General features: G+C 49.3%; 1 protein-coding gene across 2 annotated transcripts in view; it reads right to left on the bottom strand.

The window, feature by feature from the left end:
* adamtsl3 (ADAMTS-like 3) overlaps nucleotides 1–27805 on the bottom strand; it is a 106609-nt gene that overhangs the window by 4575 nt on the left and 74229 nt on the right. Inside the window, exons 15-27 of one of the 2 annotated variants that reach the window (XM_076287344.1) lie at nucleotides 26701–26785; nucleotides 21971–22242; nucleotides 21310–21433; nucleotides 16891–17083; nucleotides 16441–16623; nucleotides 15652–15805; nucleotides 13075–14143; nucleotides 8160–8287; nucleotides 7416–7544; nucleotides 3494–3676; nucleotides 2608–2733; nucleotides 1876–2088; nucleotides 746–929 (exon numbers count right to left, since the gene is read on the bottom strand). In XM_076287344.1, coding sequence (XP_076143459.1) covers nucleotides 746–929; nucleotides 1876–2088; nucleotides 2608–2733; nucleotides 3494–3676; nucleotides 7416–7544; nucleotides 8160–8287; nucleotides 13075–14143; nucleotides 15652–15805; nucleotides 16441–16623; nucleotides 16891–17083; nucleotides 21310–21433; nucleotides 21971–22242; nucleotides 26701–26785 — 3043 coding nt within the window. Of the gene's footprint in view, nucleotides 1–745; nucleotides 930–1875; nucleotides 2089–2607; nucleotides 2734–3493; nucleotides 3677–7415; nucleotides 7545–8159; nucleotides 8288–13074; nucleotides 14144–15651; nucleotides 15806–16440; nucleotides 16624–16890; nucleotides 17084–21309; nucleotides 21434–21970; nucleotides 22243–26696; nucleotides 26786–27805 lie in introns of those variants that run through there. The other variant, XM_076287345.1, reaches the window with a different exon arrangement.

Here is a 27805-nt window from a genome sequence, read left to right as displayed (position 1 = left end):
GCTCTGAGTTTTCATATTTTCATAAAAGCAACCAGTCAAAAAAAAAGAAGTGTGCTAAACTCCAGTGCCCTGTTGAGAAGTGCTCCGACCTTCGTGAATAGGTAGACATGATCCAGCTCTGCTCTCTCTGCTTTCTGCTTATTGGCCTCAGCTACCAATCAAGGCAACTGATATTGATGAGCTGTGACATTCAGATGGTACAGCGCACCGACTCGATGGGCCCTGCAGGAACAATAGTGGTTGATTCATGTTGTTCGCGGAGCGTTTGCACGGCCCCTGTGTAAACAAACGTCAGGAGGAAATGACTGATGGGCTTTTTCATGGAGAGAAGCAGCTTGGCCACCGATCATACAGCCAGAGGGCCTACAGTCAAGTGGGTTTCTGCTGCTTGCCGCCTGGATTTTCCTCCCCTTGAATTTGTGGGGGGAAAAAAACTGCACTTTCAAGTGATCTACCAGGTCATGTGCCCGCAAGTATGGTGGACAGCAGAGAGAAACGATGATGGACGGTAAATGCGGGCGGTGGTAGCGTAGTGGTTAAGGAGCTAGGCTAGCATGCAGTAGCCAGAAAAGTTGTGGGTTCCATTCCCGGCTTCCACCGTTGTGCCTTTGAGCAAGACACTTAACCCCGAATTACTCCGGGAACAATGTAACAATGCCCTTGTAATATAGCTGACATATGTACTGTAAGTTGCTTTGGGAAAAGCGCCTGCTAAATTAATACATGTAAATGCATATATATGGACCTGGCGGGGCAGTCCTTGACGTTGCAGGCCTGGGGGGAGGTCACTGGCCTGGCCAGGTGGTGGCAGGTGGAGGGGGGCACCTCCCGGTCCTCCGGACTGATGCAACGGAGCCTCCTCGTCTGAGTCCCCCGGCTGCCACAGGTGGCGCTGCACACGCTCCAGTCGCCCAGCTGCCAGGAGAACTCTGCGTGGGCAAAACAAAACATGGCCATTAGAGAGCAGAGCAGAGCGGAGCGGATCATTCATAACAGACACCAGCGTTTACAATAAGCAGCAGAGAAACACTGATCTCATGCTTATTACGACCCAAGTGGTACACTTGGGTCATATTTGTTCTGATTAAAACATGACGTGAAGAGAACTCTAGAGAAGAACCTGAACCTGCCTGGCTTTACATTAGGGTTTTTTTGTCTGGCTTCTGTTGAGGACAGAAATCTAAGCAAATAGATTTGCTTTGGGGCTGTGTTTTGGCCTTACTGTTGATTAGGCATGCTTTGTCCTCGGCTCTTATGATTTTATGCTTCCAAGCATTTGTTTATGTTATGTAACTTTAAAAAAGATACAAAGAACTTGGCATTCCACGAAACAGAACCACTTTAATTCACTTCAAGGCATAATATAAAACATTGACTGGATATTTCACTTTTTTATTATTATTTCCTCGGGCTCTGTCTCTTAATTCTGCTTTCCAAGCGTGAAAAAACATGAGACATAACGGTGAACATTCTGTTTGTACTACCTCCCCCTCCCCCTTCCTTAATTTCTTTTTCCTTCTCTCTGTGTGAAATGCCAAATACTGCCCATGACAGGTCATTTTTGATGACTTAAAGTGCTACAATTGACCGGGTTCATTAAGGTTTAATGATGGGTCCCAGCTGTGTCCACAGAGTCGCCCAGAGTGGAATGCGAAGTGACAGCACAAAGGCCATCCTGTGAATTGGCCTCGCATGTCCAGACAGGTGATCCGCGAGCAGGACAGTGTGACAAAACCAGTGCGAGAACAGCTTGGGCGCAGACTGATTATGGGTCATTCTCAGATGTCGGGCCAACTATGGGCTAATGTGATGACTGATCAGGAGCAGTTGTTTTTGGGGGTGTGGTGTGTCGGGAGTGCACACACAGACACAGACCTTCCACACTGATGTGGACCCAGGCAGAGAGAAGCTGGCTGTCCGTCTGCGTCTGGCATCTGTAGCGTCCGTCGAACCTCCCGTGCAGCGTGTTCACCTCCAGAACCCGTCCCCCCACCAACAACCGGTGGCGCAGGCCCTGGGCCTCCTCCAGCGTCTGGTTCTGGAAGTACCACTTAATGGCTTTTCTGTGGTTTGGAACGACCGGACACCCTGAGGAGAAGCAGAGAGGAGTGGGGGCGGGAGAGAAATGAGGCCGCCAGTCATTCCTAATTTCTCCTGATGAGCCTGCTCCTGTGTGTGGGACTGCCCCCCCCCCACATAGCGGAGCCTGCTTTCATCTGCATCCAGACCCATTAGACACGCTCGCCCAATCAGCCACCACAACACGAAGGCTCATTACAGGCACATGTGTGCTTACAGTGAATCAGAGTCACTGCGTTCATCTCACAGCTGACTTGAAGAGTTAATGAAGGACGTGAGTGAGTTAATGGATTCATCTACAGTTCCAGTTCAGTGCATGTCCATAAGCCATTAATCAGTCGCAAATCCACATCATATTCCAGAAACAGTCGGAAGTACTTTTCTTGATGAAGGCCAAACTTAAGTATGGTAACTGAGGTTGATACAAAAGCCTGTCTTGGTTATTCAATATACAGCTATTATGATCAAAGGAACAGGACCGATACAACAGTGTTCAGACAGAGATATAAATGCTGAACTGGATGATACCTATGCGCAGGATGTCTCCAGATTGGACCATGGCCCTGGTGCCGATACGGGAGGCCATGAGGACTCTTTTCCGGGCTCCCTCCTTCGGCACGGACCCCTGGTGCTCAGACAAGGCCTGCGTGGCTCCTGTAACAAATAACCCAAAATAATTTACTCAAAACAGTGACAATGGCAATCATAAATAAATAAATAAATAAATCAATCAACCAAAACTCAGCATAACAACAACAAATTAATTTAGACAAGCATGCTTAACCCAGAATGTCACAATGAATTTGATGACAGTTATTACATTTTATGACTTTGAGCCTACTACAGTAAAATAAGTATTTTACAAAACACCACCCTGGAAAATGTACTTCCAAAAATAAAACCACTCACTTGATAGTAACCTGCTGTCATGTTGTGTGGGTGTCTCTAAAAGGCTATGAAGAGACCACCCACCCACCACTGAGACCTTTGCCTTATGGCTCCATGAGTTACATATGTCTGTATCATATTTTTAAAAAATGGCTCCAGTCCACTATGAATGTATATCCTCTATGGGGTGCAACTTAAAGGAAAAAAAAGAATAAAAAAGAAACTGTATAACGCTAGACAGAGTTTACCACCCCAGTAAGGACTGGCGTTGCCAGTGTTCCAACTTGGCCTCCAAGCGAAGTATTTCTTAACATGATGTGCCTCTTGGTGCCAATATCAATACGGCACTCATGTGTCGGGACAGTCAGCGGGCTGACACGGGTGGAAAAAGAGCAGCGGCGCGAAAGTGAGCGTGCGCTAAATCACCGTTGCTATTGAGTGGATCCGCGCTGTGGCTCCTGTGCTACCCGTCACGGGCCGAACCGGAGCATGACATACGACGGCAAGAGCACACCTTGGAACTCACCAGACACGTGGAGGTGGCTGGAGGCTGAGGATTTTCCGATTGGGTTGGCAGCCACGCACGAGTACGTTCCGTAGTTCTGGAGGGTGACGTTCTGGAGCAGCAGCGTGCCGTTGGCGAAGAGTCGAGCGTTGCCGTTCAGCGCGCCCTCCTTCTTGTGCCAGCTGACTGTTGGCTGTGGGACACCTGTTAGGAGAGAACCAGCACCGAGACACCCGAATATCAATCACAGACATATTACTCCCACCTAATGGGGGGGGGGGGGGGGGGTGCTTACAAAAGTGTCTATTCATAGCACAGATCAATGGAGCAAACACAGTATAACACAAAGCAGACCTACTTGTACAAATCAGTATAATGAATGCAAATCGCAAATGTCCACTCAATTTCCCTAATAGTCTTGCATCTCCATCAATGAGAAGCATATGTTGAGTTTTATTAAGGCCCTTTTCCCTCAAAAAAAGGAGGCAAAAATGATTGCACAGGACAAAACTATTGCCAAATTTGGGGTACCCTCTAAATGGTGGAAAAAAGACAGACATTAGAGTGAGTTATAGTGGGACAGAGTGCTTAAGTGGTACAGAGAGCTGCCTGGAGGCTTTTTTCCTCACCAATACGACTCATTATTAAAGACAGACTCAGGTACAGTTGAAGTAGAACACGGAGAGCCCAGCCATGACGACAGGGCGGCATTATAGCAATCAGACAACACGTAAGTAGCTGTTTCCATTCCAATTCCATGTTGACCAGATGAACAGGAAAGCCTAAGTGGAAATGCTTGACATTTGCTTGAAGTGTCCATTTTTAATTCACATTAACACCAGATGGAAATGCACACAGACTTACATTTCTTTTAGCCAAATTTTCATAAAATGTGCAAATGAGTTGGATAGAAACCCAGCAACTGACTGAACCATACCAAACACCATACAAAGACACCTAACAGAGAGTACACATGATTCAAAAGTACAGTATGTCAGCTATTTCATAATCAACTGATGATAATATTTCCATAGACAGAGGTAAGAAAAAACACTACACATTTGGGGGACCTGATACACACTTACAGCAGCTGACAACTGTGTAAAATGTTTTGCCTCAGTGTCAAGTAGCTACCTTCCTAAAATATCATTCCAAATATATTTTTAAAATTATGTTCTCGTTTGGGACCACCTCCAAATCATCATATTCCCCCACAGCCTTTTTTCTCATTAGCATCCAAGGTGTGAAGAACCACTTTCTCCTCTAGCGGTGCAGCCGAACTCATCTGCATGACATTTCTCATGTAGATTTTGGCTCATCTCATCCTCTGGCCATTAGAGGAGCTCATCTCTTACACGTCCTGACTTCTCCACTATCCGTGGCCATTTGAATACTGTTGTACAACTTCAGGCAGCTATTTCAGTAAAAATCGGATTATTTCAGGAAGTTATAATAGATGACATTAGCCTCAACGCCCTGATGAAACTCTACTGCAGAGTAGTGAGTTATCAGCCACCTTGTTATATTACCACACACTGACTCACTCTACTTACGTGTAAAAGGCAAAAGTACAGTGAACATGGGAATTAACATGCAGCAACAGTAACAAATGTCATGTCAGAAGTGCATATTGTTGTCAGGTCGTCTGTCATTGTTGGAATGGAGAGGAAACCCTGATACTGTCTACCACAAGGGTGAGCTGTTGTAAAGATATTCAAAGGAATTAGCCAATAAACATGCACATTACACACTAACACACACACACACACACGCACGCACGCACACGCACGCGTACACACACGCACGCACACACACACACACACACACACACACACACACACACACACACACACACACACACACACACACATACACACACACACACACACAAATGTTGACAGCCCATTAAAATATACACTTGCAATATTATGCAAGGAGAGGAATCAGAGTAGCAGTGTTTGCTCTCTGAAACTCAATTTGTGTGGTACATCATTGTTTTTTGTCTGAAGCTGTTTTGCCTAGAACAAATGTTTTAATGATTTAATGATTGCCACCTCATTTCCCTCAAATATAAACATTTTAATAAGATCGGCCTGTTCTCTTGTTTCAACACATACACAGACGCACACAGACACACTCTCTCTCTCTCTCTTTCACACACACACACACACACACACACACACACACACACACACACACACACACACACCCATCAGTGTGTGCCGTCTTTGTCAGCACTGTTTTCTCAGGCTCTCTTTGCTGACCTCCCCAACGCGTATTAAATTTCCCTTCTGCAATCAAGATGATGATGAGATCTCGCTGCTAGGCCATGGCACAGCTCCTTAAAGAGCCCATGTGTTGTTTAGCACTGTATACATTCACACACAAAACCTCTTATGCAAATCTTTACATCCTACTCTGGCATCCTACTGGCTCCGCATCACTCGTGTGTATTTGTTTTCCACCGCTGTCCCTACGCTGAAAGCAGAGGCCATGGGGGGGGGGGGGTCCTGCGCCTCTCTCTCCGTCTTGACGTTTCGGGTCGGCATAATCAAGCTGGAGGGTCAGCAGCTGGGTCTCGGACAGACATCTTCCTATGAGTTAGAGGGGCTGTGGGCTGCACCTGGCCCGGGCGAAGGGGTAATGAGTGAGTGGCCGTATCTGCTTACAGAGATCCCTCGCACAGGCCCGACGACTCCGCTCGTCCTCCCAAAAGAGCCCAGGAAAGGAGCCATTATTTATATCTTGTTTGTTTTGCCTTTTCCGAGTGTCCTCACTCCGCACTCAAATCGTGATGAAAAGGGGCACTCGGTGTCGACGGGCAGGCGAGCAGGCGGGCAGGCGGTGGTAGCGGCGGCCAAGTCGGCAGCACCGAGGGCATTGTTGGCAGCAGGTGTTTTTCCCTGGCGGCTCTGCCAGCATCCACAGGATGAATGCAATCACTGAGCCTGAAGGAGCTGGGGTCCTGTCCTCACTAGCCCCTCTCTTTCTCTCTCTCTCTCTCTCTCTCTTTCTCTTTCCCTCTCCATTCCTCTCCACCCCCCCAAAAGAAAATCCCTTTTGCTTGTTGACTTTGAGTTTACACGACCTCCGTGAGAGAGTGGGAGTCCATTTACAACCCTGACACGCATAGATGAGAAGAGAGAAAGAAAAACGTCACCTTTTCTTAACTCCCGAAGATTCGTTTTATAAATGATGCAGGACTCATAAATCCGCAGCAAGACCAATAACAACCTGAAAGGTATGTTGACATTACAGACAATTTCTCTCCAATTACCTGGAACCTTCACCATTTCCTTACTGGGGTGTAGATAGGATCCATTAAACCCATGATATGTAAATATTCACCATGTGTTACTTGGGATTGTGGGATATTTCAGACGTGACAAGAATTTAATTTATTTGTGGTATTCAGAAAGTATTCCTGGAGCATGATTGCTGTCCTTGAGAAGAATAAGACCTTAATACTCTCCAGCCTTTTGCTGCTGCGGCAATCCTTATGTGCACTAAGCTACCATCCATCCATGATATGCATGAATTTAAACCATTTCTAGGGGAAAATTAGCCTGGCTAACATCAGACCTCATCTCATTGAGATGGGGTCTGGGAACTAGACATTTATTTTCTCATATTTGAAACGTGGTTTACGAATGCCCAGAGCCGTTTATTGGGCGCTACGCGTCTGTACATAGCTCATAACGGCTTCGGTGTGTCGTCATCGTCTTGCTGCCCTCCCTCCGTTCTGTGATTGGTTCCTTCGTTTAGGTGAAAACGAAGTCCATACAATCCAGGCTGCCTAGCAGCGTGAATAAAATCGCGCGCGTAAGGCAGCATGGGAAAACCCAGGCTAGGGGAAAATCCTTTTCCATATAAAATTGTGAACTACATCCAAAGTCATATTCTGGTCTTCTGGGGAACGGTGACTGTCTTAGATGTTACTGACCTGTGACTGGGCAGTCCAGCATAAGGTTGACTCCCAGACGCACCCTGATCCAGCCTCCCACCACGGCGCTCAGGGCAGAACTGCTCAGGTCAGACACATTTCTCCAGGACAGAGCGATCTTGGGGTACTCTGTCACCAACAGATCAAGGTCACATTAGGTTAGGTTAGGTTAGGTTTTAACAGAGATGAGCTGTTGGAAGAGTGCTGACTAACTGTACACAAACTATCTGCACAAAGGCTTCAACAATGGGTGTTAGCTAGGCCATAAAAAAGGAAACCTTCCTGATGTAGGTAGTGGTGTCAGGAAATGGACTTCTATTTTTTTACTTCCACATTATTTGATAACATTATATATTGAAACCACATCCAAAGGAGCACAGCTGTGTATTCATCTCAAGGGCCACTTGATTAAAATCTGTGGGCCCACTTAGTAGATGCAATACCGGTCATCTATGGCTGTAATCAAATAATTATAGGCCTGTTATGCTATGACTGTTAAATACTTAAGGGTAATGATGGTCAATAGGAAACATGCTGACGTAATGGTGTATGTGAGTGGGTATATCAGGTTGGAAGGCAGCCCTTAACAACATCAGTGGGTGGACATCTGTGTGCAAACACTGCATGTCCTCTGTCTGATATGCAATATGCATGCATCACGACTTGGTTTTGTAATCCTAGGCCATGCAGAGAGTGTGGGGGAGGCCTGGCTGATGGATGGAGGACGGCGGTCGAGGAGCTTACCAGCGAGGTGGAGCTGGGAGCTCTCCGAGTCGGAGCCCAAGTCGTTGGTGGCGGTGCACCTGTAGAGGCCGGCGTCCTCCAGGCTGGGCTTGTAGATGTGCAGCCCCTCCAGGTCCTGCCACAGCACCCTGGGGGAGAGAAGAAGCCAGAGACAGTCTCATCAGTGACCTGAAAGGGCTCTGCGCCGGCAAGTGTAGAGTTACGGCTTGTGATTCCTTAAGCACGCAGGCACGCCACATTAAACAATTACCGGACAAATTCACTTACGCCAGGTCAGTGCGGGGTTAAGACAACGACGAGGGCCGGAGCGCTTTGGTTATTGTGGTGAAATCAGAAACATACACACACACATGTACACACAGAGACACACATTGACACACACACTCGCACAAACACACACACACACACAAACACACACATACACACACAAACACAGACACAAGCACACACACACACACACACACACACACACACACACACACACACACACACACACACACACACCACACAGATACAAACACCACACAGACACACACACCAAACAGATACACACACACAACACACAGATACACACACCACACACACCACACACACACACACACACACACACACACACACACACACACACACACACACACACACACACACACACACACAGGACCGGTTTCATCTTCCCTCCGATAACACCCTTGAAAGGGTAGCGATCCATTCTAATCACACCTGGCATTCCAGGATCCGACCGGACAGACGAGCTGTTAAAATATTGGATTTCCTGGACATCAATCAGGTGGTATCCTCTCCAAAAAAACATGTCTATTTTTGGTCTTCTCTCGTGTAACTCCACAGCGCAATCAGGCACTCATCGAGCCGGGCCTGTCAGAAGTAGGGGTGGGGGGGCGGTAGGTGTTTATGTAGGTGATTAGAGAGTATTTATTGTGCGTGTCTGGGGCTTCCCCCAGCTCAGAAAACCTGAGCTGCCGCGCTGTAAGCGAGCCTCCAGACGGCCTGAGAGGGAACCTGACGGAGCCCGGCAGACCTCTCCAACAGGCTGGCTGGGGCCGTGGACACCAGGGAGCCACATTGGAGCCCCAGGGCTCTATTAAAACAGACAGCCTGTCTGCGGCATCAGGGAGCCTCCCTCCCTCACCACCCCTCCCTCCCCCACCTCGTCAGCTCATCCCTGGGACAGCAGCGGGGCGGGCGAGCCGAGCCAGACCGGGCGAGCCGAGCCAGACCGGGCGAGGGCCTGATCGCCTCAGCAGGCATGTGGCGGGCAAGTGTCCTCGGCTCAGCGTCTTAATGGCTAATCGGCGGTCGCTTGCTAACCGGAGGACAACGTAGCAGATTTCTGTTCGTCTCCCTCTCCTCAGCTCATCGGCCTCTCAGTCCCCCATGTCAGTGGCCGTCAGTCAGTGGGCAGCACCGACACACTTCATCTGCCACGCATGGGAAAGGCATGTGCTGAGACACTCAATGTGCATCACTCACTAATAGGAGCGCACAGCCAACAGGGATCTGGATTAAATATTACCAGAGAACAAGGGAGAGCAAAGACCAAGAAGGATGTTGAAAGACTTAAATGCATATGAAGGAACGAGCAACTCCACACGCACTCTTCAAATGTGACTTGAAGAGCTAACGAGCTAAGCCCGTTGTTAACGCAGTGAGCTAGCACGATGAGAGTTCATGTTTAGACATCTAGACGCGGAGAAAAGAGACTATTGTTCGAGAGAGGAGCGATGGGAATGGGCGGTGGTGATATATTGTGCTGGAGAGTGAGAGAGTGCGGGCCGGCGCAGAAGAGAGGAGGATCTGCTGCTGGACCGAGGGAGAGAGAGAGAGAAAGAAAGAGAGAGAGAGAAAGAGAGAGAGAAAGAGAGAAAGAGAGAGAGAGAGAAAAAAAGAGAGAGAGAGGTGGCCTGGTAAACGCATACACTGCTTTATGGCCCTCAGGGGCGCCTTAAGGGCCCCTGTCCTGCTCCCACACAAGCCTCTCGGAAAAGAGCATGTGGGAATGTGCGCTGGACACCTCCAATGCGCACCTCATCAATGGCTGCTCTTTCAAAACACACCTCAGCGCCGAGCACTCGAAAATGTGCTGCTATACCAACAGAACGCAAACAGTTCCTGGATACGCATATAAAGCCTACTATTTGAACGAATTCAGTTCACCTGTTGTGTGATCAACAAATGATTATCTTATATTAACTTAACATGGACATGGTTATCTTATATTAACTTAACATGGTACTTTTTATTAACATGGTTAATAAAAAGTATAACACTCCATAACTCATAACAGATAAGTGTATGAAGTGAGAAAGTAATCAAAATGATAGCCTAAGATAACATGATCCCAAACACGCCTGCTTTATGGGGTGGGGTGCTTCTCTTTGATCACCCAATACTGCTCCCTCTCAGAATCCTCCCCATCCCCATGGCAGGATCCCAGAGCGAACCGAGTGCTGAGGCGAAGCTTCACGCAGCTCAAGAGTCTGTGAATGTCAATCAGACGGAGCCTTTTTCGCATTTCGGCTCTGGCCAAAAGTAAATGCTGACATTGTAAAAGCAGAGGCGGAGACAGCTCTGCATCCACACGCTCTGCGGGGTTCCTCAGCTGCGAGAAGAGGAGAGGAGTGGAGAGGGGCCGGGCCCGAAGAAAGAGACCCCAGCGAGAGGTCACAAGACTGGGCTTCTGTACAGACGTATCCCCCCCCTGCACCCCCAGCCCCAGGCCCGTCCACTGCACTGCCGTTCACCTCATCTGGGGAAATCAGAAGGCGCCTCCATGCGGGCAAGACTGCTCCGTCCAATAGAGTTTGAACACCATCACTGTACTACACGAAACACACCAATCACGATAAATCAATTCAGGTCCAACCAGATTGAAAGCTGAATGTATCCAATGTGCAAGAGCAACACAGATAAACCCCTGTGGTTGGAAAGTGAGCGTTTGCTGAGCATTATTTTATGGTGCCGCACACTGTGCTGTTAACATAGTTGAACAGTTAACCATGCTAATCGGTGAGGCCAATGATTTCGCCTATAATTTTAGTCTAATTGGTATGCAGGGCGGGCCCAGGCCCCTTCCTCCCTCCGGTAGAGGGGCCCTTCAGCACGTGGAGCTCCTTCATGTGGCGAACACATGGCTGCTGAGGAGATGCTACAGGGGTAGGAGGAGGGAGGTGGGGGGGTTAGGGGGGGGAGTGGCAGCGTCGCGCCGGGATTTGAGTTGAGCTCCCTCTCAGATGTTACCGGTATTTTCCACAGGTCCAAGATGACCCTGATTACAGGCAGGAACCCCTCAAGGGTCCAGTCGGCGGAGCCCGGCTGGCTCGCAGCTCAAGCTGCCACACTGCATTAGCATGGAGGCCGCGAGTGGCGTGGGGAATAAGGCTCGTCACGAGATGGTTTAGCGTGGCAAAAAAAAGCCCCTGTCCGTTTAGGCCCATCAATCAGACTTGACTGACTGGCAGGACCATAAGCGATAGGATTATCAGTTCCATATGCGTCGCTGTGCTGACACAGTATTGAGGTAAAAAAAAGAGGTCTAGACTTTCATAGGGACGGAGGAGAATATTAATCGTCATCTTCTTACAGAAGCCCAGTGATTCTTCTTCAGCGAGCTGTGTGGTCCGCGCCGTGCTTCTGAGACGCACAGAAGCGCCTGTTCAGACAAAGGGAAGACTAAACATGAGCCGACATCACCAACCAGACACTAATGGCTTCGCTGCTCACTGTCTGAAGAGATCCCCGCGAGACTGACTGCTGACGGGTCTCGAGTACTCGAACCGATAAGCTGCATCGGCCGCGGCTGCTGTCGTGTGAGTTTGCCTCTCCTCTCCTCAGACTGCACAGGGTTGCGTTAATTAGCTGAGGCAGATGACAGACCGGGCGAACGGGCGAAAGGCCGGTGGAAAAGGTCAGCAAAACAGCCCTTAAAAATCGGAGGGTGATACCTCCAAGGGCCAGTGTTGTGCTTGGCCCGAGAGCCAAATGGAACCGAGGCCCCCGGGGGTTGAATCCCCGCACCGGCCTTGGGAGCTTTTATCGCTTTAATCCCACTGCTGGCACACTGTGGCCCGGCAGCAGGGACTGGGGTAAACAGAGCTGCCGTTTCCAAAGGGACGGCACAAGCAGGCGGCTGCCAGACGGTAAGCTGTAGACAAGCTGACCGGCAGCGCCCAGCAAAAGCACGAGCCGGGGCAATCAATGTGCAGGCGCCAGCGCCAGGCAAAAACAATGTAAACACGCGAAAGCATTTGCATTCACCTCCAAACTAGGAGCGGCCTCGGAGATCCAGGGCACAAAAACGCACTCTGATTGGCCTCCACCCTATGAACAGGGGCTCTGTTTTCAGATTGAGCAAAAGTTTCACGGCACATAAATGTATATTATCCTGCTGTACATTGCTGCTCTTCTTGTGGGCAGCAGCTGTAGTTTTAGGCATGGGTGATCTAACAGGGAATAGAGCTGGCAGAGGACCCTCTCCTAGCGGCGGCGCAGGCTCCTATGCCACTGCCGCTGATGGATCAGTGCTAAAATGAGGTCTGCAGCGTGTTTGCTCAGCCAAGAGTGCCTTAGATCTGGCACATGCCTTGGCCGGAAAGAGTGGAGACAGTGTTTAGTGACTGTCTGGCCCCGTCAGGCAATACTGCAGCTGAATTCTAACGTCCGTTTTTTAGCGTTTCTCAGTCACCAAAACAGTTTATCACAATCCAGTAAATCGCAAAAGTAATGGAAAATAAACCTGAAAACAGACCGATAACAAAAACACATTCTGTGTCTATACACATGTTGCAGAGGTTTTGGAAGTACAATAAAGACAGGAGAGGCACAACCAAATCTGTTCTCATACTTCAGTATCCCTACATAAGACACATGAAGTCCAGCAGTAAACATGCAGTGCTCCTACCTCTCTCTATACTGTAACGGAGCTCCGTCCTTAGTCCAGGACACAGTGGGCGGAGGCACGCCATGGACAGGGCAGAGCAGGGAGAGGCTGCGTGTGGCATTGGTCAGATAGGCCACCCTGCCGATGTATATTCTCATGTCCCTCTGGAAACTCATGAGCGGTCCATGCTGCTCGTGCCGTGTGATGGTCGCTTTCTTGGGACTCTTGCTCTCCTTGTCCACGGCGCGCTCAGAGGAATTAACTGTTTTGTCTTGGTGTTTGTCCCTAGGGCCACCGGCCTCGCCCGGCCCCTCTCCCTTCTTGCTTGTCGTCCGTGGGCTGGACGGATCTTCGCTGGACTTATGATTGGGCTGGGCGCTCAGCTTGTCCGTTTCGCCAGTGTTCCGCTCCGGGTCACTCATGTTCTTCGTCAGCTCCTCGTAGTGCGCCGGGAGCAGGCTGAAGGCCCCGTAGCCTACGCTGGCCTCCAATCGCCTGTCCGGCAGCTGGACGACGGGCCCTTGAGTGCCTCTGGAACTCAGCACAGAGTTGCCAAGGGTCTGCAGGGGGCCCGTGCCCGTGGCTTGGGACTGAGCTTCGGGCACGTAGAACTCGCTCTGCTGCTGCCAACCTGGGATCAGGTGGTCCATGTCCAAGCAGCGAGGCATCCACCAGTTCTCCCCCAGGGCGGCTATCGGGTCGTCGGCATCTCTTGGGAAGCCCTTCCCCTCCGGGTGCTCCAGGATTTTGTTGTCGCTGCCGATGAGCTTGAGGATGAAGCGCGCCGTGGCGGTGTAGGCCACGCAGCGGTACACGCCGATGTCGCTGGCCTCCAGGTTGTAGATGCGGAGGGCGCCAGACTTGGTGATGCCGATGCGTTTGGAGCCCGGCAGGTCCTTCCCGTCCTTCAGCCAGTGGATGGTGGACTTGCTCGTGTGCCTCACCGGGCACTTGATGACCACCGAGGTCTTGGGCAGCAGGTAGGCGCGCCCTCCGACGGTGAAGTGGAGCCGCTTCTCCGGCCGGGTCTGGATGTAGGTGCGGTGGTCACTCAGGATGGTGGGACAGGTCTTCACAGGCACTCGATATTCTGCAAAGACAACACATTCAATTCAGACGAGATTGTGGTTCCTTCACAGGAATGTGGTTCTTTCATAGGAACCACAACTCACTCTTTATAGCCCTCCAGAACCGCTTAGCTTTCCAACTTCTAATTAGGACGTGAGATGTGCCCATCACACAATAATACAATCAGTACAAAATGACACTGCCGAGTATGTAACAATTACTTGTCTGTCGACTTTAGGACATAACAAGATTATGGTTTGTTTTACTGTGCGCTGCTGCTAATGCCCTTGTAATGATCTTGTGTAAATTCTCCAACCCGCTGCAGTGCTGGCAAGCGGCGGACTCATAAAACAAAAAAACAAGTACAAGACAGCGCTCTGAATCCAACATGTCCAGTCTTAACACCCAAATTTGGGGCTGGAGTGGATGCAAAGTGCTGACAGGAGCATTGATGCAAACGGAGCTCGCTGTTCCAAGAGTGACACACCCTCCGCAAGCATCCAGCTCACTGCAGGGTTCAGGCCGAGGCTACCTGATGATTCAACATTCCAACATTAATTAAGATCAGATAAGTCCACCCCCCCCTCATTTTTTAATCATACAACACAGTGTATCACATGGGGCCAAGGGCATTTTCTAAAGCTCGAGCTCAACTGTTTCATGTCTGTCTGTGTAGTTAGCATGCTTAGCTTATGAAAGCAGACTTGATTTCAAGCCCAGTTAAGGCAGAAAATGATATATGATAATGAGTGACACACATATGAAAACATAAAGAAAACGCTTCAAACCAAATAAAAATGTACAGGCTCTTTATGTCTGGAAGTGGTCTCACAGTGAGGTTTCTTTTCAGCACTGCCAAGTTTTATTTAGATTTTGCTTGTGATAAATCACAGGCTTCTTGCTCTGAACCTTAATATCGCAGCCAATCCCACACAGGGGAACTTTTTTATCTTTATTTAACTCCTGTACCGTATCATATGACCATATGTGATAAAGCAACAGAAACACAAACAAAGCCAACAACAAACCGACAACAAAGACAACTTTTCACAGAATCACGCCACTGATAATTTAATCATGGCTCACACAGTCAGATAGTGTGAGAGGCCATGCCGACTCTGTGTGTGTGTGGGGGGGGGGGGAGCATTCCATGGCAGCAGTACTCGCCCAGTGGCACTACAACCCGCAGCATGGATGTGGCATAGATGCACTGATCCACCTTCCACTGAGGCAGCATAACAAAAAAAAAACACACTAATGTTTTGCGCATATTGCCGAGGATCTCCCAGTGATGGCTCCAGCTGCTGCTCTCCATCCAGAGGTACGACAATCAGCGCATGATATCATTTCATCTGCCAATCATGGCACTCAGACAACTGGAGGAGCGAAGGCCTCCCACTGACTGCATGGACCTCACACTGCTCTTTGGTGTGGGAGGTGGAAGATTCAGACAGACAGATGGACAGACAGACAGGCAGACAGGCAGGCAGGCAGGCAAACAGACAGACAGGCTGACAGACGGACACTCACTTTTGCAGGGTCCCATGCGGCAGCTCCTGAGGAGCGGCGGTGGGGTCATCCCGCTGCACGCGGCTCTGCTCAGGGTCACCTGATGCCCAGAGGGGGTCTGTCTGCGACACACCGCTTCCCGTCGCTGCACCCCCGTGCCACACGTTACAGAGCACTGTAGGACACACACACACACACGTGCGCGCGTACGCACGTACGCATGCACATACACATACACATACACATACACACACACACACACACACACACACATGCACAGATGCACACACGCACATACACACACACACACACACGCATGCACACACATACACACACACACACGCACACATGCATACACACACGCACACATACACACACACACACACACACACACACACACATACACACATGACAAATATTAAAAGATGAAAGTGTACCTTTGCCTATTGAGTGGTGTCCCTATTATTCTATCTTTTGATATGCAAAGTGCCTTATCGGTGTGTCGGTAAGGGACAATTCTGTGTCAGGAACAAAAGCTTTTTGTTAGCTTTTTATAGCGTACACCTTTCAGAAACCACACACACTTCACAGAGAACACTTCACAGAGATAGAAAAGGCGCAGTTACACAGAGGATTGCTTGATATTTAATTCATGTGTCGGAAAAAAGGAATGCCACCCCAAAAGGGATTCCTGCTCTCACAGATCATCTAGACACCGCATGTTATTATCTCAAGATAATGTCAAGGTGCTATCTGACATGACAGTGGGAGGCCTGGAGGCTGTGATGTCCACGGGAGCGGTAGCCTTACCTTGGACCACTCTCCTCCCTCCAGGCGGGGAGTCAGGCAGTCGTCCGTGGCGCATGGCCGGTGAGCCACAGGCTTCACACCTTTACACGCCGTGTCCTTCAGCTTCTGGAAGCTTCCGCTGCCCATCCGCTGCTTGCAGTAGACCTTCCGGGACTGCTTGCCTCCGCCACAGGTGTGGGTGCACTAGGATGAAGGGTGTTGTGAGTGACGTTTTGCACTCAGCAGGGACTTTTTCAATAACAGCATCTCGGCTGTTAACAGCATGATGCTGCCCACAATCAGTCTTGTGATCTATGTGCCATTACAGTAACACATAATGACTGGCTTTACCTACCCTAGTTCAGGAAGAACCCAGATATTCTTTAGAACGTTCATTTTCCAACATTCTTGTTCCACCAGTGTGACGGGACCTACTGAAGGGTTGGAGAGCAGTGCTGAGGGGTCCCTTACCTTTTGCCAGTCCTCGGTCTCCCAGGCTGGTGGACAGTCCACCTGGTTGCAGGCCTGCACCTCGCTGGGCTTGCTCTCCTTGCAGTCCTTGTCGGGCATCTTCGTGTCGCCGTTTAGCACGCAGAGCACTTGGCGAATTTGCAGGCCGACCCCGCATGTGGCCGAACAGCGTGACCACTGGCTCATCTCCCATCTACAAATGCAGACGTGCACGCGCACACACACACACACACACACACACACACATACACACAAACGCACACATTAGAGCATTAGAGTATGTTTTGAGTGGACCCACGCCCCTATGTGCACTGACCCATGCACTGCCTGCTTGTCACAAACACACAGCTCTTCCCCAGGGGCAACTCTTACAGCTATTACAAAGTCCAGACTCATACAGTTAGAGTCTTGGCCTGAATTTTGCTACATGCTCACACCGTTCACACACACACACACACACACACACACACACACACACACACACACACACACACACAAATACACGCATATGTACACAGAAACACGCACACACACAAACACAGGAGAAACTTTTGAATGGAAAAAGCAAACATGCTACACCGGAAAGTGAGACCAGATTGCTGTGCTTTCTAAGTGAGCCATTTCTGTGTGCAAAAGCCATTCCGCCTTAACCCATTTATCTGCGCGGGGGGACCAGGAGGAGGGGGAAGAGGGGGGGGGTAGTCACTGGCATTGGGAGAGTGGGAGAGGAGGGTGGGCCAGGTCTGCTCTAACCTGCTGAATGAAGGACTGCAACCAATAAAGTGCAGTAAATTAAACCTACAGCCCAAGCTCATCCAGGAGAGAGCGAGAGAGAGAGAGAGAGAGAGAGAGAGAGAGAGAGAGAGAGTGAGAGAGAGATGGAAACATGGGCTGATGTCTAATGTCAGTTTCTGTTTAACTGTTGTCATTTAGATCCCTTGGTGACCGTATCTAGGTCTTGCCAGTCAAAAGTAATAAATAACTTCAGCGTTCCTTGACTTCTGAATCCAAAATGCAAATATGAATGAATAAGAGAGCACAGACAGACACTATGCAAGATGCTATGATTCCTTTAGTGTCCACAAAGAGCTAAAACTAATGTCTCTCCATGCATGGAGAGAGAGAGAGAGAGAGAGAGAGAGAGAGAGATTTACAAATGCCAACAGTCAGGCCAAGTTTCAGCCACCTCAGTGAAAGTTTGGCCCCTCAGCTGCATCCTGCACAAATCCTTTAACACAACGGGACAAGGCCTCTAAATTGGGCTCTGTGCAGCCACGTTGGCCACTGTCCCAATGCAGACAGATAAGTCTTTAAAAGGGGGGGATGTGGCAGTGGAAGTTTTCTGGGGTTAAGTGCATGGCAATGATCCCCCTGAGAAACAAGACTGCACATGGATCCATACTCTATATTCAGAAGAAGTGACGAGAGATCAGGCTGTTCCTTATTATTTAACTCCAGCCCACATTTAAAAAAGCACAGCGGGGAAAACAAACTGAAATCTATTTGAGGATAAGCAGATGAGGAAACCATGTGACCCCTTGAGAACCGGCCCAAAAGCCCAGTCCCAAGTGCTGTGGCGACTGGGATCTGAAGCCTTTGATCAGAAATGTCCTTTGCAGAGGAGCGCTGATGCTAATCGGGCTAAATTTCATTACAATCAGAGTCTTGAGGCTTTGAGACACCGCTTTCACATATCAGATAAGTATAGATTCTGATATGCTTTAGTGAGCATCCCAAAAAGTCCAACCGCTGGCTGCATCAGATATGTTTACAGCGGACGTGATTTGTGTCTCTGTTGCACATGAGGTATTCATGGAAGGGAAGGGTCAGAGGCAGAGCATACATTACTGTGTGTGTTTTACTTTCCAACGTACAACTTTGCTGTCCCCTGGGTCTATTACCTCTCATATTTATTTCTCTTTTTATATTTGCTAAGTGCTCTGAAGGGCACATCACTAAAGAATGGGAGCTGGAGAGAGCAAAGAAAAACAACCCAGTCCAGGAACTAAAAGAATGGAACAGAGATTGTTTATCCTTTATGGTCCGATATGATATGCATTTTAAGTATGAGGTAATCATTAAGTCTATTTTGACTCGTAAAATATTCATCTTTTATGAGTTCATCAGCAAAAACAAAAACCTGAGACAGCTGAAAAAGGAAAAGCGCCGATATGAGAAATAATCATTTCAGTATCAACATGGGCTCTGACTTCATCCGCACTGTCAGTCCCAAAGGCTAGCTGTCCTGCTGACATTGGCAAGGGGTCAGTTATTGGAAAAAACAAGCCTGTGTTTTTGTCAAATATCCCTCTTTTGAAAGTGGCCTGACAAGCTATTTAGGTTCAATCTGAATTCAGCACTTGAACACAAACCAGGCCTGCTTTTCCAGACCTGGCATGTAAAATAAAATGGTCATTTAACAAAAGAAAAAAGCAAATACCTGTTGAATTAATCTTTTTTTTATCTTACTATGGAAAATACTCCTTTGGTCAACAACAAATGTGACAGTCAAACATGTTTGCTGTATTTACCAAGTCCTACAATGAGTCATTATAAAAAATATGGCTGTATTTGAGGGGATTTACTTCAGACGCACGGCGGTTGACTTGAAAACCGTGTTATTTTCAGGATGTTTACTTTCTATAAAAGTGCAAAGTTGGGAATGAAAACCTGCCATCCCATGTCCCCATGTGCCACCAAGAGGCGCCTGCATTCCTACAGCACTCCCTTTCATCTTTGAGCTGGTGTGCCTGTGTGTGTGTATGTGTGTGTGCGTGTGTGTGTGTGTGTGTATGTGTGTGTATGTGTGTGTGTGTGTGTTTGTGTGTCTGTGTGTGTGTGTGTGTGTGTGTGTATGTGTGTGTGGGTGTGTGTGTGTGTGTGTGTGTGTGTTTGAGTTGAGTGAGTAAGAGAGAGAGAGAGGGAGAACGGGAAGAAAGAGAAAGAGAGAGAGACAGAGAGAGAGAGAGAGAGAGAGAGAGAGAGACCATTAAATAACCCTGATATATTTGCTGTGGGTCTGTTCCTATGGGTAACATTTTTACTTCTTAAAGAGATTTTGAAGAACATTGACTCATATTGGTAATCTACATGCCGTTCCCAACCTCGCTGCTTGCATCCAACTTATCGATATGCACAAGGCCGATTTGTAGTTCTGACAATTGCATCCTAAAGGCAACATTTCTCATTCTACGCATGACTGCAACATAAATGGTTTCACAACAAGCTACAGGGCTGAGTAGTATTAGAACCACCAGTAGTATTGGAACCACCTGTTCACTGTGTATGTCACAAATTACTCTCACTAATTCTATATATTGTGATGGCAATTTGGTGCAGGCTGGCCTGATCTTATCAACATTACTGGGCCCAGAGCTTGTGCAGTTGTTTGATGCACTGGCCCTGTTCTCTGTGCTCGACTCTAAATGACGTTAACCATTTGTCACAGAACCAAAAGTGAACACGAATGCTACGTCCAGATTGTTACAAGGTTCTCCAATCCAAGACAAAAAAAAATAAATAAATAAATGAAAGGAACCATAAATAAACAGCGAATGCAAGGTTTCAGTTAAGCAGGGGAACCAAGACCACAATCCAGCCGGGCGAGTTGTTCAGCTACAGCAACGCATTGTTTAGGTTGGCATAACCGACCGTAAAACAGGACTTTTTACAGGAACCATGTTTCATCTCATCGGTCCATTTTGGCCAGGAAAGCGCATGCAGGGCAGTAATATGGGTGACGATAGTGGAACTGGAGCTGTGTATGATACGCTTATCATGAGTCATTACCAAATGTGGGCGCATCTCGGATCCTGACCACCACTGGTAAAACATGACTGCCAGTAAGAAGGGATGTGAGCAACTCTCTTTCTTTCCATCTTTCCTTCTCCTTCTCTCTCTCTCTCTCTCTCTCTCTTTCTCTCGCTCTCCGTCTCTCTTTCTCTTTCTCTCTCTCTCTCTCTCTCTCTCTCTCGCCCCTGGCTTTATGGACAGACACATGATCCTAATGCGCACCAGAGCTCTTTGTCTTCTCCGGCGGCGTGCCAGTCCTTCCACTTGCCATCTCGGCCCGCGGCCCTGCTGCTCTGACTGTGCTGCGGCCTAATCTGGACAGGAAGCCTGTGGGCTGTCCGTCTGAGAGCGGGAGGCATGGGGGGGGGGGGGGGAAGGTGTGCACCACCACGGTGGCGCTCCCAACAGCCAAGAGGGACTGGAGGGTCTAGAGTGGGCAATAAGCCCCGTCCTGTCCAGTTACCCCCATCAGGTCTACGTGTGTGTGCAGAGCTGCCAACTCTCCCACATTGAGAGTGAGATTCATTCATTTGATTGGCTCCACGCCCTCCTACACCAATCAAATGCGTTAGGGTTGGCAGCTCTGTGTGTGTGGGTCCCACTGAGGAGGGTGGGACTGAGCCTTACCTCGCGCCGCAGGGCTCCGGGTTGCACACCCGCATCATCACCCGCGGTCGACTGGCGCTGTCGCACAGGCCGGCGCTCACCACCTTCCCACCACTCAGGCACCGCGCCACGAAGATCTGCGTGCCTATGGGTGACAGAGAAAGAGAAAGAGAAAGAGAGAGAGAGTGAGACAGACAGAGAGAGAGAAAGACAGAGAGAGAGAGAGAGAGATAGAGAGAGAGAGAGAGAGATAGAGAGAGAGAGAAAGAGAGGGAGAGGCAGGCAAGGCAGTCAGATTGGGGATAACAAGGGGAAGAAACTTCTAGGAAGTTGGCTTCCTAGGGTTCGGGTTCCGCCACACATTAGCGACTGATCAGCAGTGGAGAGGCCTTAATCCTCCCCCAGCGGCTATCTGAGACGGAACATGAGGCCGAGCGTGAGGCGTGAGGGTCCGCGAGCACGAGGGCCATGTTCTGAAGTCGCTCAGTGAGCCGTGGCCACGTTAAGCAAGAGGTGCCTGGTGCACAGCTCCAACACTTATCTCTCTGTTGTCTTTCCAAAACATGCAGGAAATGTTTCCAAACAACTGCGCTTTAACTCAACTGGCCTACATAATGCCTGTTCTTATTTGTGCTGGACCAGGGTGTTGTGTTGTGGTGCAGTTCGTGTCTCTGTTGCTCACCTCCGCCGCAGGACTTGGAGCACGGGCTGAACTTGCGGTAGCCCCACTGCGGGCCGTGCTGCTGGTCTCGGCCCTGGGGGGGCGCCGGCGAGCCGGTGCAGGACTCCAGCTCGCAGTGCCTCTGCAGCGGCGGCTTCTCGCCGTCACACTCCTCGTCCGGCAGGTCCACCTCGGCCCGCGTGAAGGAGAGCAGCACGCGGCACTTGACCCAGCGCTTCTGCAGGCCCGGTCCACAGCTGGTGCTGCAGGTAGACCAGGGGCCTGGGATGAACCTGTGGGGGGACACAAGAGACATACTCAGATAACAGGGGCGATTTCATCCTGTCAAGTAGCTAAATGGTGTTTCACTTGAGGAATGTGTGATTGAGTAGCTGAATTGCTGTATGGACAGCTGGATAGACAGATGACTGTGCTGACGGATAGATGACGTCTCTACTGGGCAGTTATGAGAGTGAGACAATACTTTCATTAAACTGTGCAAATAAACGTTTGTTCATTTGGTGTGTTCAATCACAAAACCTAACGCTAAAGTCAAAAAAGAATAAAAAGGTTCTCCCAAATCCAGAATTATAGAGTAGATCATTGATTGAGTTGATGAGGAGTGTTGAACTCGGTGACACCGAGAAGGGTCGCACCCCTGGGTCTCATTACCAGTGGATTACACAAGAATTAGCATGCACAGCCACCAACTGCACCCAGCCCTGGGCTGAGGTGACCTAACCCGCCGAGCGAAGGCAGCCACCGCCTCCTGCTGCTGCTGCTGCCGGGGAGGGCTGTGGGGCCGGTGAAATCATCAGGAGCTCCCGCTGCCCTCGTAAACACACTGTGATGGATAGCATACAAAGCTACTGAACCATCACATTCAATAGCAGCGCCTTGCATCACTATTGGAATCGCCGGCTGCTTTGTGTGGACCGGAGGCCATCTGACTGAAATCTATCTGGACTCAGCGAGCAGCTCCGCAGGAGCAGCAGCAGCGATGGCGGGCGGGCGGCGGGCTCTCTCCAGCGATTTTATGGCTGTGGGGGCCCGAGGGGCAGCGAACTGTGGAGTGACACGGCACAGCAGAGGTGAGGAAGAGGTAATAGGAGCGGACGTAGCAGTCTGTTACCCACAATACCCCTGGGCCAGGCCCGTGGTCTCATGTGACCAGGTCAGCGAGTGTTCTTCTCCATGGCATCGGGCCTGGTATTGTGTTTTCAGAGAGCCTCAACTGCCCTTTGCCTGAGGTTCTACTCTGGTTCTAGAAATTGTGTTGAGCAGCCTAGAGGACACAGTAGGGGAACAGTGCCTCACCTAAGAGCTCTAGGTCACCCTTTTTTCTCTTTTCCTCTGCAAATGAAAGTTAAATCATGCTGGTGGCCAATGATGCATGATTATCTCCACTTCATTCTGCTTCAATTTGTTTCCACTGTATAATACTGCCAAAGGGGTGTTCGTGATTATGACACGTTTGCATTGCTTTTGGCTGGCACAGTGTTTTCCCAATTCTTGGTGGCCGTTGATAGATGTTATGACTGATAAACTAGTTCTCCAGTGCAAACATTCCACTTGTCCTGCATTGAGCCAGTCAGGTGCCCTTGAAGGATCTCCCACCAAATCTATTCTTATTTCGAAAGCAAACATTTATTCATGACAAATAAACATTTTCGGAATTGGAGGAAGTGTCTTGATGAACTGCTGATCTGAGATGTATTTTTAGGCCATTGCTATGACCTTAAAAACATCCAAACGGGAAAAAAGAGAGAAAAAAAAGGGGGAAAAAAGAAATATGTACCCGTTCCAGTTGAGGTGAGAGACAACTGAATAGAGAGCTGTGGCTTTTGAGCTTGAAGAAAAACCTGACTCGGGCCAAAGGCAATTGGAAGAAAGAAAAGCCGGGGACTTATGAAAAATATCAGCGTCCCGATTGAACCCATCAGACTTTTGGCCCGTACGGTGCTGAAGATGGCAAAAGAATCATTTACAGAAATAGATTTGTGGGGTGACTTTCTTCAGGGCTGAGAAAAGAAAAAAAAACGTGGAAGGAAGTCTGGCCCTGTATGTTCTTCGCAGACAATTCAGACGACAAAAACACAGAGCATGAACAGCAAGCAAGGGCCAAATCGTGATTTTTATGTCTTTTCCGTTTTATTAAATTCAGGCAAAAAACAGAGAGAGGAGGGGGGAAAAAAGCACACGAGTGGTGTCAGTCTGCCGAGCCTGTGAAAGCATTTAACCATGTCAAGCTACACAAGCGCGGCGTGGAAGTCAACATGCGCCTCACGGTCCTGCTGTCTAAACATTCGCTCAGCTTATGGGATTACGTTTTATGAGACCTGTAATTCCCCAAAAGCCACAACATGTCATGTTTTGACTAATGTGGGCGTGTTATTAAGGGATATCATGATGTCAGAATCAAAACGTTGTACGTGATGTACAAAACAGAAGTTTTTTTTTTTGTTTTTTTTTTACGGGGGGTTTGGGTGGGGGGATGAGGGGGTAAGGAGGCTGGGGTGATGGAGATGGTTGAAAGAGAAACCTCAAGGATCACTTGTAAAGTGCTGGTCTGAACTTACAGGGGGAGGAGGGAAGGAGAACTTGGGAACAGGTGTCAAAAAAACGACAAACCAGAGGGAGAGCGAGAACTGTGTGGTGGAATAGTCTGGGAAGGTGTGTGTGTGTGTGTGTGTGTGTGTGTGTGTGTGTGTGTGTGTGTGTGTGTGTGTGTGTGCATGTGTGTGTGTGTTGGAGTGAAATAAGGAGCCATAAAAAGCGCTATAATCTCTCAGTCTTATCACAAGAGGAAGTTAAGGGGGACAAGAAGTCGGCCTGAATGGGAGCCTTGACAGAGGGGACTTGAATACCCTTATCACTGTGCTGATAAGCCTGGCGTGAGGGGCCTCCTTCATATCCGACCCAAGACGTCCCTTATGACTCACACTCTGAAACACACACACACACACGCACACACACACACACACACACACACACACACACACACACACACACACACACACACACACACACACACACACACACACACATACACACACACACACTCACTCACTCACTCACTCCCATCCAATAAAGAATTCCACGGCCTTTAGAGAGGGGGTTGTTCTTGGAGGGCGCCGATTACCACACACCTCCCACAGCTCCCCTCAAACGCAGCAACACGAGCTACGGAGCTGAACGCTGAGAGGCTGTCCGATAGAGGGAGGCTGTGAAGTGTAATTTAAGAGCACTTATCAGGGAAACGGTAGATCTTCGCTTCCTCCCATCAGTGCTGGGGGTGGTTATGGGGGTCTAAGCCTGGACACAGGGAAAGAGCCGGTGGTAGAGGGTTCAGGGGGGGTCAAAGCCGGGTAGCAGCAGCAGCAGCTCCCACCCCCCCCCCCCCCTCCTTAAACACATCTAACCCGCATACTTCTTCTTTATGAGGCTCAGAGATAGATGCCTTTGGTAGACCGCAGAGGCCGAGCCACGGCTCTGTTCTGGGGAACCTTCTGGCACAGCCGGGGCCTCTGTGGCTCACACGGGGTGGTGGTGATGGTGGGGGGGTGGGGGGGTGGAGGGGTGCCGGGCTCCGCCGAGCTGTTTGCGCTCCCTCGTCTGCTATTAATGCGCGTATCGTTTCAGAGATCAGGAAGATAAGTCTAATAATAGCACAATGTGGGATTTCAGAGCGGGACGGGCGCACGTAGCTAAAGAAAAGGGGGCCGGGTAATAAAAGGAAACCAGAGCCGGTGCCATTTCACTGGTGCGCTCCAAGACAGCAGAAAGGCCCCTTGCTTTCTCTGGAGTGGGAGAAGGGGAAGAAAAATGGATTAATGATCCCTGCGGTTAGTCTGGAGCTGATGTATGGAGGCGAGGAAGCCGAGGCGAAAAGGAGGTGAAAGGGAGGGAAAGAGAGAAATGTCACACGAGGAGACGCTGTACGTGCCTCGTCCAGTGAAGCACCTGAGAAAAGGAGTTCATCTGATACGGACACAAGCAGAGAGGCAGGATGGGAGGACTCCCAACGGGCACTATGAAACCAATGTGGAGAGGACGTTGACTGTTGACCACAGACTTTGAACCTGTTGTGGCTATGAACCAAGATGTGCAGGAAAACCATATTGCTATTTCAAATCTATATTTTTTTCTTAATATAAAAATCTTTATATGTTTTATTTATATTTATCAACACAAGGTATCCTGGTGAGCTACAAGCAGCAATTGAAAAAGTCCCTGAAAGATGCGGTTTTCACTGATGCTCAGGGTTATTGAGCCTTGTGATATACTCCATTGGGTTTGAAGCCACTGTGGAAACCAGAGTACTTCAGTTCGAAAACAAACACTTTCTGGCATGAAGGTGCAACCAGAAACCCACTCATTCTGTATTCACAGTTTGTAAACTCAGGAGGTCTCCAGAGTTTTGCCGAAAAGAAAGAGTGTTGAAAGAGACAGAGACAGAGCAAAAGGAAAGAAAGTGAGAGGCAGACAAGGTAACACAAAGCGAAGGATCGAGTGAATAAGTAAGTGAGATGGACGTAGGGAGACACAGTGTACAAGTAAAACAGAAACGCAAACGAGAGATTGAGATAGAGAACGACAGAATGACAAAAAACGTGGAGGACGATGAATAGAGAAGTAGAAGGAAAACAGAAAGGCAAAGAAGAGAGAGATAGAGAAGGAAAGAAAGACAAAAACATGAGATGGACGAAGATGAATAGAGACAGGCCGAGAGCGAGAGAGGTTTAACTCACGTGGGCTCCTCCGAGGCGGCCTTTGGCTCCTCCAGTTCATGGGCCTGTTTGAGCCAGGGCAGTTTGGCTTCCACTGGAAGGCTCTCTGCAACAGCGGGACATAACCACAGCTTAGCGAACAACCAGCTCATATTAACAAAGTTCAACTCGCTCAGAGAAAACGAACCCACCCCCCCGACAAGAGGCCCTTACCGGGCCCCATGTTTGGTTTTCACGAAACATACATCTTATCTTTCACAATCAATTTCATTTCGGCTTCAGGGTATCTAGTATTTCACTTACTTGTTGTTTGACAGTGTTTGACAGAGCGTACATGCGAATTACATCTGAAATGGATCATCGCAACCACTCGACACATTCCAGCTGCGCTGCAGCAAACATTTCATTTCAATGTCAACTTTTTTAGAATGCCACATCCCCTGCGCTGTCCAGCCCCGCCCTGTCGGGTGATATCCGCCGCATTCAGACAAGAGCCCGGCAGACAAGGTAAAGCCTCCCTCCCTCTCTTCACCTCCCTCTCTTCCTCCCTCTCTCCCTTTCCCGGGCCTGTCGCCGTCCACCACCGTCCGCCCGGGCCGATTAGCGGAGACATGAAGGGGCCGGCGGCAGCGTGTGTCAGCGCGGCGCTCTTATCTCCCAGACAGAGCGGCCTGTCGCTAGACGCTTTGGCTGCAGCCTCCCCGCCACCCGTCTTTCACTGAGGCTACAAAACCCCGGGACAGCTACAGCGCAGCGCAGCGCCACTGGCCCTCCACAATCAACCCTCCCACACCCCTTCCCTCAAAACACACACATACAAATACACACACACATACAGACATACACACACACACACAACCACTGATCCCCACCCCCATCCAAACAAAGCTAATAAATCTGCCGATAAATCTCCACGCGTCCCAAAAACCTCCCCCAAATATTTATGCAAGTAACCGTTTATTGAACTACAGCGCTATTATCGCAGCTTCATATGGCTGGGAGAGGGCTGTAAACCCCAGTGGGAAGCACATGCGGTGGCCTCAGGGGTTTGGCTCCGGCTCCGACTCCGGGGGTTTGAGTGATGGCAGAGCTCCGCTCGGCACGCTACGCACTTCCAAAGTCACCA

Source organism: Alosa pseudoharengus, unplaced genomic scaffold, assembly GCF_046254945.1.
Source record: "Alosa pseudoharengus isolate Yale_2024_CS ecotype anadromous, Long Island Sound unplaced genomic scaffold, YU_APseudo_1.1 YU_APseudo_1.1_scf_16, whole genome shotgun sequence".
Classification (NCBI taxonomy): domain Eukaryota; kingdom Metazoa; phylum Chordata; class Actinopteri; order Clupeiformes; family Clupeidae; genus Alosa; species Alosa pseudoharengus.
The sequence above is the reverse complement of the archived record's forward strand: the minus strand, read 5'-3'. Positions and strand labels throughout refer to the sequence as shown.